This window comes from Choristoneura fumiferana, chromosome 9 (genome assembly GCF_025370935.1).
Source record: "Choristoneura fumiferana chromosome 9, NRCan_CFum_1, whole genome shotgun sequence".
Classification (NCBI taxonomy): domain Eukaryota; kingdom Metazoa; phylum Arthropoda; class Insecta; order Lepidoptera; family Tortricidae; genus Choristoneura; species Choristoneura fumiferana.
In genome coordinates, this window is record NC_133480.1 from 2,845,216 (window position 1) to 2,858,667 (window position 13,452).

Below are 13,452 nucleotides of genomic sequence, written 5' to 3' on the forward strand. Positions count from 1 at the left end.
CGCTCGTCAAATCCGCACTGTCATCACTAGTTTGCCTATTCTTTTTAACACTAGAAAAATCGACTCGCACTTGACCAATTTTTGTTCTATATTTAGCTATGAATTGCTGTTTCGCAAATAAATTAATTTGAATTTGAAGATGAGCTCTGCTTGAGTTAGATGGATTTGTGTGATTTGTGTGTGTTCTTGCAGTATGAAGTTGGAGGAACTGCATGAACACACATTTCTTGCATAAACGTAGCTATCATAAAGGTTGCAGGTGAGCAAAAGTAGGTAATTGTTTTAGTTCATCCGTTTTCTTTATGTAATACTTACATGTAATATCTAAATACATAATCCATACTAAATAGTGTTATTGACAACTTACATTGCGATTATTGATTAAAATTGCTTTTTTCTGTTACTAATCTATCTATTTCCTTTATTATCCGGGCTGCTATGAAAAAAAACCTAACATCGAAGGCTAAGGCGGGAGCTACGCTCCGCTTCGCTCCCGCCTTAGCCTTCTGAACCTAACCTATCCGAGTCGCTTCTAAACCGAACCGTCTTGCTCGCTCGCTTCGCTCGCTCGTACAAATCAAGCAGCGCTTTCAGAAAGACCATCATTGCCAAGAAGAAGGCGCCGCAAGAAACTTGTGAAAACCGCATAATACATAAAAACTACAGTATTCAATTAAAGTAAAAATTACAAAATAATAATAATAATAATACAGAGATGTATGGGGTCCATTAGTTACAAATCTATCCCGTGGGATTGTCCGGATAAATACTAGCGTATGTGTTATTCTAGACATCCAGCTACCTTCATACCAAATTTCATGGCTCTAAGCCCAGCGGTTGTTATTTCGAAATTTTAACCCTATCCCGTGGGAATATCGGAATAAAACGTATCCTATGTTTTAAACCAGATTATAAACTAACTTTTTGCTAAATTTCATCCAAATCCCTCGAGCCGTTTCAGCGTAAAGAAGTTTCAAACATTTTTCGTGATAAAGTCTATTCGTGATAAAGTCTATCCGTGATATAGTTATCGTGGTAAAGTTTTTTCGTGATAAAGTCTATTCGTGATATAGTCTATTCGTGATTTAGTTTTCGTGATAAAGTCGTTCGTGAAAAAGTTTCGTGAAATAATTTTCGTGATATGGTCTTTTCGTGATAAAGTTCATTCGTGATAAAGTTTTTTCGTGATAAAGTCGTTCGTGAAAAAGTTTTCGTGAAAAAGTTTTTCGTGATTAAGTACTGACACGGGTTTTTCGACACGGATCAAAGGGTGGCAGCGCGAACGCAACGCGCCTGTCAGATGTGTGGACGGATCGCAATTTATCCGAAGATATGGTTGCGGATCCATCTGCCGACGCATCCGTCGATATGTAGAGGAGGCATTAGACGCAGACAAAGAAGTGGATGATAGGGGTCGTACTAATATTACAAATGCGAAAGTTTGTATGTGCTTACGTGTCTTTGTTCCCACGGGATTCGTGTACAATCCCAAAATCATAACCGCTCAGACTAGAGAATATCTATTCGTCATGCAACGTTAATGAAGACCACGGTGCACTCATTTCGTACATCATTTTACTTGGTTTATACTATGTATTAACACAGAATAAGTAATAGTAAAACTCAAACTCAAACTCACAACATTTATTGACAAGAAAAACACACTACATCACAACAAAAACACAGTAAAAACATAAATAGGAGATATTGTGCTGTAGTGTGATGCCAAAACGACTCAGCTCAGCATGTGCCAACAGTACAAGTAGTATTAACAAATTAAATGCGTGTTAATCATGTCATGCACAAAACCAGACAAAAGCCAGATAGACTAACACTAACCGATAAGGCAGTTTTATTTGGATCTGTCTATTTGCTCAAACACTTCGCAAATGCGTCACAAGCAAAGTTGGGATTAGCATATTAGGGAACAGATGAAACGATCACGACCTCAATGTTACCCACGTCGCCAGTCGAAATCGTATTTTTTCTCCCCGTTTTAGATCCTGAGCGTATTGAAATATTCGTTAACCAGTTGGGGAGTGCGACCGGGTTTTACAGCCGGTAACAGTCTCGCATGTCTAGGTCCTCCTTTCGCAGTCATGAGCGGATTTTTTCCAACTGCACGCCCCATGCATCTTCTATAAACAGTGGCGTAGCGTAGTTGGGACAATGGAGGGGTTCGGTCCGCCCCGGGCGGCACATTTAGAGGGCGGCAAAATACCATAAAAATGTAATGGTATGTGTGAAGTTCCCAATCCGCACTCGGCCCGCGTGGGGACTACTCTGAGAGGAGGACTGTGCCCAGGCGGGCTACTACGAAACTCGAATCTCGAAGTTCGTGTCGTGCGGTCTCTCTGACACTTATACTATTTAATACGAGAGCGAGAGGGAAGGTACGATACGAACTTCGAGTTTCGAGTTTCGTAGTAGCCCTGCAGTAGTGGGACGTATATAGGCTGGGCTGGGATGATGATAATTGCGACCTATTATAATGAAAACCCTAAATAAGAGGGCGGCAAAATTTTCTCCCGCCCCGGGCGGCTGCTACCCACTCTCCGCGACTGTCTATAAAGCACCTCATATAAAATAAAAATAATAATACATGTAAATAAAGGCAAGGACCTAGTGTCTGTGTCCCTAAAGGCGACTAAACCCCTAAATAAAACTTGTTAACAGCAATAAAAAATCCTGTCAAATATTAACCGGTGTCAACTAGTAGTCAGTAGTAGGTAGTACGCATTAGTAGGTAGTCAACTACGGCAACCATCTTCAGAAATATTCAGAATCGTAATGGAAACCTCTTGTATAAGTTACGTGAAAATGGAGGAATACTTATGGAAATGTACCAACCATGGAAATGAATATTTGTTAATTTGACCGCAGTAATAAAGATATCTTATTGTTTGATGAGGATTAAATGATTAAATCACAGCATAAAAAGTTGCAACGGACGAAATTAAGAAGTTTCGAAATTAACTGTGGTATTTCACATTATCTATCTTCTATCTACACACACATAAAAATCACGCCTGTATTCCCAAACAGGGTAGGCAGAGCACACGAAATGTTACCGCTGCGGAGCCACTTTTAGCAATTTTAGGTTTAATGTTTGACAAAAACGGTACAATAGTGACAGGTTGTTAGCCTGTCGCCTACGGTATACCTTAACCTATATCCTCAGTCGCCTACCACATCCACGGAAGAAATGGAGAGGTGTCATTCTAACCCGACACCACACGTACATATATCAAAATTAATCACTATTTCCCCTTGGAATTCCCGGTGGGATAGAATCGGTCAATCTTTATTCTTCCACGGCGAAACTGCGAAATGAAGCTAGTTTTATTTAGTTATTATTTTTTATAAATATAAAATTTGTATTCTTACAAATTTGAGATTTTCGCGAAAGCGCAAAATTTCTCGTAAGTTAGCATAAAATGTAAATTAGCTTAGATAAAACATAGTTAAATCGTTGCACAAAAATCGGCGCACATAGGTACACAACGATTAGATCACCCACGAACATATATGGTGGACGTCTTTTGTATATCAAGGACGATCATAATTTTTGGCTGACTTGATAATGCTTGACACAATATTTGAGAGTAAACATTTTTTACGAAGTTACTTACACGTATCTTTAAATGTCACTTGTGTAAATTAATTAACTTTGTAACTAACTAATGATGTATGAATTGATTTCGGTCTATAAAAACCACATAAACTTAATAATGTGTAAAAATATCACCGTCCACTTTTCGAAAATCGATAAAAAAAATTTTTTTGAAAATCGGTGAACTTCGTGAACGCTTTCTGTTTCCTTCTGTTTGGCAACATTACTCTTTGTAATAAAATTACTAAAAGAAGATAAATCATCCAACAAAGCGAATAAAACTACTATAAATCGAATGAATTAAGGCGAAATGTCATCTAAGCTTATTTAGATAGTTGTCAACGAGATGAATGTGTTTTAATCGATACAAAGATCGTTGATTGTTTATAATGTACCTAAGTTTTATTGTAGCGTTTCTGTTGTGCCCGAATACATACATAAATAAATAAAAAGTTAAGTGGCGCGTTAACTAGAAACAAACGAGAATTAACACGTAATTCTGACTTCAGTTCCAAAGGCGTCCAGATAAAGCACTTAGTGCGGTAAGATAAAGTACTGAGAAGCATCTAATCGTCTTGTTGGTATAATGGTGTCGTTAGACTTGTATCAGATGGCATTACTGCTCTATCTAATGCATTAGCATTAAATGAGAACTGTAAGCCATTGTGGAAATATTACGCTTTTTTGTCATTTGTAGCTATTGTTTCGTTTATTTACTCATAAAATGTATGTTTCCTTATGAGTTACGATGCTATCAAATCATTCTGAATAAAAAAGAGACTGACATAAAATAAGCTGTGTCACTCACACCACCACATTTTGAAGGAATGTGGGAAGATAAAAGCTGAATGGTAAATAAAATAAGAAATTATAGTTAACACTAGCTTTTGCCCGCGACTTCGACCGCGTGGAATTCGGTTATCGCGCGCTGTTCCCTCGGGAACTGTGCATTTTTCCGGGATAAAAAGTAGCCTATGTCACTCTCGGGCCCATATACTATCTCTATGCCAAAAATCACGTCGATTTGTCGCTTCATTTCGTCGTGAAAGACAGACAAACATACAAACACACACACTTCCGCATTTATAATATTAGTATGGATTAGTGCAGCAGTAGCTGAATTATTAAAGGACAACTTCCGGTTTTGACATCAATCAATCTGTCGATCGCAAAGTTGCCAAGCCTCTGTACCCGTCACCATAACAAATAATTAGTATGCTGAATGAATCGTTGGCGTGGCGGTCACGGCCAAGGCGCCCAATCTGAACGTATCGACCTAAGCATGAGCTGTGCCGATACAACACAATTACGATATGACCGTCTCTTTTTTTTATCTTTTTAAACTTCTGTACCTCAAAAGGAAAAAACGGAATAAAACATATAGGATCACTTTGATACCATCTGCCTATATATCTATCAGTCTGTCTGTCGGTCCATCCATCAAGACCTTTTCTCGAACGCGTGAACCTATCAAGCTCAAATTAAATTGACTTGGAAAGCATTCCCACTCGAACAGAATTATCACAGGCCAACTCAGTAAAAACTTATGCGTCTTTCCTATTATTTCTTCCCGGTGATTAAAAAGAACAAAGTACATTCGCCAAGAAAAAGGGCTCAAGTCTGGCAAATTAGTAACAACGCACGTCACATAGTAGGTATTTCCGTCACAAGCAAGAACGTCTAAATTAATGAAAAAATACGAGCCAAGGACCATTGGGTGCTGACTGCTGACGCCACCCAATGCCGCGCCGCTTCCGCGTTACATAACGTTTAGTATGTTTCAAAAATAATACAATGAGATGTGTAAATTTGGATAGCTATCGGCATTGTTAGCTCAAAAAGGCTGAAGAAAGGTTAATGTGTTTCCATAGAGAAATGTCGGAACGCAATCGGAATACTACGGAATCGGAAAAACTCGGAACAGCTATACAAAAGAGTTGCAAAACAAATTGAATTACTGACTTAGCATAAAACACAAATATTTTCTGAAATAATGAAGGTATTCCAAAAGTAAATACAATAAACTAATTTAAAATTAAAAAATAGTTTTCGGGTGTCACAAACATACTTAAAAATATATGTATGTAAATACTTTATTGTACATAAAACACAAAAATAATTTACAAAAAGAAAACACCAAAACAAAAGAGTACAAAGGAGAACTTATCCCTAAGGGATATTTTCAAGCTAACCTAAACAGGAAAGAGAAACTTAAAGATAGGCGAACAGTAATTTATGCACAGTGAGAAGAAAGGAATAGGTATATAACATATAAATGAAAACACTTAATAAACAACAATTAGTATGATATGTATATATATTTATTAGTATATACATTTGTTAATGAATGATGTAACGAATATTTGCACTCGCTTTTCATGGAAACATGAATATTATTTTAACTCAGTCAAAATAGCCACAAACTGCTTTTAACTCTTCACCAAAAAAAAAAATGGATGATTTTTTTTTTGTTTATCCATGACAATGACGATGTGAGACTTAATATTGGTTTTTTAATTAATAACATCAGCTTTTAGCCGATTGGCTGAAAAAAATAAACGACCAAACAACCTCTATTTAGTGCATTACCTTACTAGCATCTATGGTGCGTTTTTAGGGTTCCGGAGCCAAAATGGCAAAAACGGAACCCTTATAGTTTCGCCATGTCTGTCTATCTGTCTGTCCGTCCGTCCGCGGCTTTGCTCAGGGACTATCAATGATAGAAAGCTGTAATTTTGCACGAATATGTATGTAAACTATGCCGACAAAATGGTACAATAAAATTTTCATAAAAAAATTTTTTTACTGTACCTCCCATAGACGTAAAGTGGGGGTGTTTTTTTTTCATCCAACCTTATAGTGTGGGGTATCGTTGAATAGGTATTTTAAAATCATTACGGCGTTGCTAAAACGATTTTTCGATTCAGTGATTTGTTTGCAAATTTTCAACTTTAAAGTTGAAATTTTCATTAAAATCGAGCGTCCCCCCCCCCCTCTAAAATCTAAACCAAAGTCCCACGCTCACGCCGATCGATGAAAAAAAGAATAGAGTATACGTCAAAAGGTCAAAGACTCGGGTTTAAATTAGGACTGCTTTCTCACCGGTCGAGTCGCGATGCACTGGATGACTACAAACGTGTTGATATTGCGTCATCGTCTCCAACACACGACGCATCTTGGATTTTTATACATTCTTTATTAGAGCAATAAGGCGTTATTACAGTAGGAAAATGTATGGGGAATTTCCTTGCTCCACTTAGCGTAGACATTTATGGGTTAAGTTGTGTTGTAGTTATTTATTATCCCTACAATCACAAAAATGTGAAAAAAGGAAACAACTTTTGTACAACGGTTGGATGGAATTGAGGAGACACTTTAGTATTAAATATAATGACCCGGATAACTCACGTCTTAAATCGAGTTTAGCTCGACATGTTTCGGGCTAATCCGTAGCCCTTCGTCTTCGGAGCAACGCGACTCAGCGGCTGCTGCATCACGCGCACTGCGCGCCGCCGCTCTGCTCGCGCGACTACCCGACGAAACTGACACCGGCACACAACTACCCGCGTTTTCATCATCATTACAACTGTCTAATGTAGGGTAGCACACAACACTAACAACATCGCTCTGTAAAGGTACGTTCACACACACCGATGACGCAGCACGAGTATTTAACACCGTTTTCCAACTCGGAGGTACCGTCCAACCACTATCCCGGTTGAAATTCGGCCGACGACTAATCTCGATGGCTTCACGCACCTTCCGCGGAATGAAAAATTTCTCTCTCGCAAGTACAGATACCTTATCAAATCTGATATAGTGCGTCGAATCTGAGTCCATTGAGTGCTCGGCCACAGCAGACCCCTTGTCGTCCTGTTTCCTCATACTGCGTATGTGCTCCGATACCCGTGTGGAAACGTTTCGTCCAGTCTCTCCAATATAGCTCTTGCCACAGGCACAGGGAATCATATATACCCCGGGACCACTGAGGGGCTCCTTATCCTTCGGCGAACGTACCAACTGTCTGAGCTGCATATGAGGACGGAAAATCGACTTGATGCTATATCAAAACGCAAACGCAAACGCGGGTAGTTGTGTGCCGGTGTCAGTTTCGTCGGGTAGTCGCGCAACAGAGCAGCGGCGCGCAGTGCGCGTGTTGCAGCAGCCGCTGAGTCGCGTTGCTCCGAAGACGAAGGGCTACGGATTAGCCCAAAACATGTCGAGCTAAACTCGATTTAAGACGTGAGTTATCCGGGTCATTATATTTAATATGAGTGAGTCTCACGGTAGTTTCATGTTCAAAATTGCAAATCTTTACGGAGAGACACTTTAGTGTCAATGAAAATTAAAGATTACGACGAACTGAGAAAATTCTTAGTTTGGGAAATTAATAAAATTAAACGGTTCAACTCATGTTTATAAATCACAACTTAAAAACGGTCCGACAAATTTGAGTGCGATCACAACGGTGGCTCGAAACTAGTCGGATCGCTCCTGACTTATAATCGTGAGACATAGTTGACTTGAGTATCAATCAAATTCGGTACAAGATCAGAAAATTGGAACTAAACCAGCTACTTTCCGGCAATTACTAATCTCAGCGAAAGCTGGACACAGCAGCATGCACCCAGCGCCGATTTTCAGACCGGCCCCTTTAGCGGAGGCTAGTTGTAACATTATTTATTATGGTACAACATCATTATTTAAGAAATGTTTAATATTTTCTGTAATTTTCCAAATAATAGAGAGCTTAAGTAAATTTCTTTATTTTTTGAACTCAGTTAAAAAACGGACATTTGGGTGGATATTTTTATGATTTTCTGGAAATTTCTGTAACAAATGCTTCTTAAATATTTATTTTTGATTTCAGTACCGTAAATTGCTTCAACTTTGCCTTCTGGCCCCAACATTGCCTGATTCGATTTAGAGTCGATAACTTAGCACTCTTATAGGTTTTCAACTTTTATCTACACGGGAATTATTATTACGGGGGATAAAAGTTTAAAAACCTAGAAGGCTGCTTGCTAGTCATCTACTCCAAGTTAAATCAGGCAATGTTGGGGCCAGAGGGCAAAGTTGAAGCAGTTCATGGTAGCCCACAGGATGAAATGAAGTATACGTGACAGGCAAAGAAGAAGTCAAATAATAAAGATTATTACTCTGCATTGTTTTGATTTTTTTAACTACGAGTATCATCAACTAGAGAGCCAAATTCGTTTGCTATGTTATGTTATAATACCCATAAAACAGTTATCAATTTTTTTTACTGCTTTTTGATAACAACATTTACGTAGTCAATAAACTAATTTAATAGTTTTGCGATAGTTCGAGTTTATTACTTATATTGTGTTTCAGATTTGAAATGAATATATAAACAAAAAAAGATAAAATCCCCGTAATATTATAAATGCGAAAGTTTGTAAGTCTGTTTGTTTCATCATCATCCCAGCCTATATAAGTCCCACTGCTGGGCACAGGCCTCCTCTCAGAACAAGAGGGCTTGGGTCATAGGTTCATAGTTTATTACTTCATCACGTCTAAACCACTGAACTGATTTAAAGCAATTCGGTATAGGTACAGATAGTTCCGAGTCCTGGAGAAGGACATAGGATAGTTTTTATTCTGGAAAACTGCATCGTTCTCGCGGGATAGCGATAAACGAATTCTGCGCGAACGGAGTAGAAGTCCAGAATAAATAATAGGATATTTTTTATCCCGAAATATATTGCCGTTCCCGAGGGATGACCAAAAGTTTATTTTGTATTCTAACCGCTGACCGACCGGTCTAGAAGTGTAAATGCACATAGCACAAACGTTCTTTAAATAACGTTTAACTGGCTTGGATGCATGCTTGCTTGAATGCTTGCTTGCATGGTAGCTTTAATGCTTGCTTGCACTATTTCTTGCATATTACATGCTTGCTTGCATGCTTGCTCGCATGCTTGCGTGCACTATTTCTAGCATTATTACATGCTTGCTTGATTGCTTGCTTCTTTAAAATATTTATGGTTCACGTGAGCGAAGCCGCGGGTAAAAGCTAGTACAATATAATTACAAAACAAAGAATTGCGTCTTGTGGTGCAATTGTGGAGCATTAGAAATCGATTCATATTATTGCACTTCTCTATCACAATTACAATGGTAGTTTTGCTATTGTGTTTCGTGCGGTGAGACGAGATCCGGAGGCTCAACTCCCCTCCCCCTTCCCCCCTCCTCTATCCCCCTCCGCTTTAGGCCGGCAACGCACCCGCAGTCCTAATAATGCTGTAGGTGTCCATGGGTGGCGGTGATCGCTTACCATCAGGTGACCCGCATGCTCGTTTATCAGATATTTGATTTAAAAAAATGACGAAGGGCTTTGAATAAAGGGCTAATTATAATAAAATTCAAGTTTTACTATTTGGAATAACACATAGGCTAGTTTTTATACGGATATTTTTACGGGATTTCAGAGGTTCCCAACTAAAGTACAATTCAATAGAATCTGTCAATTTTCTACATGTTTAAGACACCCTAGCGTGGGCACACTTGATTATATATGTCCCTGTTGTTGCAATTATCATCTAAAAGGAATCAAAAAAGAATAATAGTCACATCACAAAGCCTTAGGCAGCCCGGTGTTTATATTAGTAGGCTGGAAATGTCTACAGGATTGTCAGATTCTATTGAATTGGAGTTTAGTGATCCGCACGACCTAAAACATGCTTATTAAAAATATGTTTATTACGGCAATTATTCGAGCGTTTTAATCGCCTCATTTTTCTGGACAGATTTTTTTCGAATTGGCTGTAGATTTTGATGTCGTTTGCGATTATTTGTTATAGTTCCTGGACTGTATTTTCTACCAGATAACTACATAAAAACACTGTGTCAGAATATTCAGCCATTTTTACAGAAAAATTTGACGGTTGAAATGCTCGAATAATTGTCCATTGTATTAGGCACCCACCGATATCTATGTGATAGGTACTATGCTTAACGGTAAGTAGAAAAAAAAACACCAGCGAATTGTGAGCGAGGCTAGGATAATGAAGTAATCCTATAGCCTATTACTATATCATATTTCTGGTGTACGCGTAGCCTAAGTGTCATACAGTGTTACAGGCATATTAAAAAGTACAATACTATCGAGGAGGTCGCGTCGTCTATTTCCTAGGCTCACGAGCAGATTACCTTCAGGCCAGGCAGGAACTATAATGCAAGTGCTAGGTCAGAGTAAATTGTCCTTAGCTTAGATCGATAAAATTGGTAATAAATCCACGCTAATATTACACAAGCAAGCACAGCGTAGGACTTCCACCGAGAACATGGACGGTAGATGCAGGTCGCTTGCAACCAAAGCAACTGGAGGTCTATGTCTATGAGGGAGGCCTATGTCCAACAGTAGAAGTCCCACGACTGATATGATGACAATGATGATGCATATTATACAATACTAGATAACGTTTTGGCTACCACACTAAGCTTTGGCCGGAACTACTTAAAACTGGTTTTATCTTGGTATACCCTGATCGATTGACACTTCTTTTATTTATAAAATTTTACTAATAAAATTCTCAAACGGCGTGAGCCAGTTTGGATAAAAATATCAATGGCTAAATCTAGAAATTAATTACGGAAAAATGCGATTCAGGAATCGACGAAAATAGTGTGTCAGCGTAACTATTTGACAAATCCGTCAATTATGCATACAAACTGAATGAATAGATAGATATGAATAGATACTAATTGAAAATGTAAGGGCAGTCGGCCGAGATGCTTTTGAAAATGCAAGCGGTCTGTACATCGATTCGCAAGAGCTGGCACGAATGGATTGAACGAAAGTAATTTGACTTAGACATTTTTGTAGGACAATGACAGATGCATGACATTTTCATATTTGTGTGAACTGTCAATCCATTCGTGCCAGCTCTTGTGAATCGACCTGTACCTACTGCCCCAGTAAATAAATAAAAATAAAATATTATTATTTATTTTTAATAATATTATTATTATTTATTTATTTATATTATTATTATTAGCGCAGTCTCTAATTTCTCTCTCATCTCCTATTCATGTTTTTACTATATTTTTGTTGTGATGTAGTGTGTTTTTTTATATCAATAAATGTTGTGAGTTTGAGTTTATTTGCCAGATAGTTCAACAGTTCAGACAATGTGGCTTACCTAACCACCACACTAGGTTGAGCCTGTCTAATGGGATCTAGTCTAAAAGATAGCAAAATAGAAAGCTATGTCACTATTTCTTCACAAATCCATTCATTATTCTTTAAACTATAAACTTAAGTCCAGTTTATGATCGCACTAAAAACGAAGAAAAAAATTATATACCTACCTAAGTTGTCCACGCACAATTGTTAAATACGTAAGCAAATAAAAGCAAAACATGCCATAAACAATTTTACAACACGCTTAAAAACGTACATACTTAATATAAAGCAAAGTTCCTTAGTGTAGGTATTTGAGACCATTCGATGTATTTTTAGACGTTTATGAGTTTTGGGTCCGAATACTTAACCGCATATTTTGCCTTTAAATATAAAATTTTATTTTTACTTAGGGTCCTGAACGTCCTAACGACCTTGACCTGGTGCAAAAAAAAACTTAATTTATATTTGAATTTGAACCTAACCCCGAACATGCGATTCTTATCACAGCCACTCTATCTCGTCTATTCGTATCAGCCACCAATAGTCCACGCCGAATGCACACAACTTATAAAAACAAACCTGTTGCCATCACGTGTTGGTTCACTTCACTAAATAAAATTAAAAATAAAAAAGCGGCAAAGACAAACGCGCCTATGCGGGAACTAGAGGAGAGACTGGCTGGTCAGTTGGATTCCGCGGCGCGCGCACGACGCGCGTGCTAAAATTCCCGCCAAACTGTGTTCGATTTTCGAATTAAAAAAAGTTGTGCCGTGAATACTTAAAAAAAGAAACAAAAGGATTTCCTTCAATAGGTAAGTTTATTCTCAACATACTATGGTTACATTATTCTGTATTTCATTTGGTTTCGTTGGGGTTTTAATAACATTTATAAATACTCAGTCCATTTGGGGATTGACCGTAGATACTGAATTTCCTGTGTGAACTCATGGTTAAGATAACGCCATTATTATAATGTATTTAATAATTTATGGCAGGTTACGTTCAATCGTGGGCGCGGTAAAATTTACCAAGTAAACATTGAATTTAAAGACAACAAATAATTACATATGTTGAAGAAATAGGATTAAAATTAAAGCTTAGCTAAAAGCATCACGAAAGCTATGATTACATAGCATATGAACGTAATAAATAGCGATGTATTCATAAAGATATTCAAATCGCTACAACACATGACTGAATATTAAACAGAAAACGCACTGACTTCATTTTAATTGTTTTTGTAACCGAGAAAATTGAATTAGTGGTGGAAAATCGAGATTTCTATGTAGAAGTTCATTGTTCATTTATTAACTAAAGTTCATTTAATATTAGAATATTAGGGAGAAATTATTTTTCACATAACTGTGAACTATTTTTAAAAATATGTCATCGACGTACAACGACTTCGATTATTATATTATTTTGCCTCCAGGATATTTTTTACTGTAAGTGATATTTAAAATATGACGTGATCTGAATATAAATAACGTTCATAGACAGATACATCACTGGCTATTTATTTCGAGATCCAATTTCCTTTCGAGCTGGAATGCGTCAAATAAATATTTGATTATACGTGTGTTCATAGTCAATATGCACTAGAATGGTGAACTCTATGGGAAAGTTATCGATGTATTACCTACGCCCATTCCATACTTTAGACCGGGAAATATAAACGTATATTAATCAC

General features: G+C 37.6%; 1 protein-coding gene across 3 annotated transcripts in view; it reads right to left on the reverse strand.

Annotated features, from left to right (window-relative positions):
• The window catches only part of LOC141430993 (GPI transamidase component PIG-S-like), a 103,950-nt gene that overhangs the window by 25,952 nt on the left and 64,546 nt on the right, over positions 1–13,452 (reverse strand). The window contains exon 1 of one of the 3 annotated variants that reach the window (XM_074091910.1): positions 12,342–12,571. The exons of the other annotated variants lie outside the window; for them this stretch is intronic. Coding sequence (XP_073948011.1) covers positions 12,342–12,351 — 10 coding nt within the window. The 5' untranslated portion in view covers positions 12,352–12,571. Of the gene's footprint in view, positions 1–12,341; positions 12,572–13,452 lie in introns of those variants that run through there. 3 annotated transcript variants of the gene reach the window in all.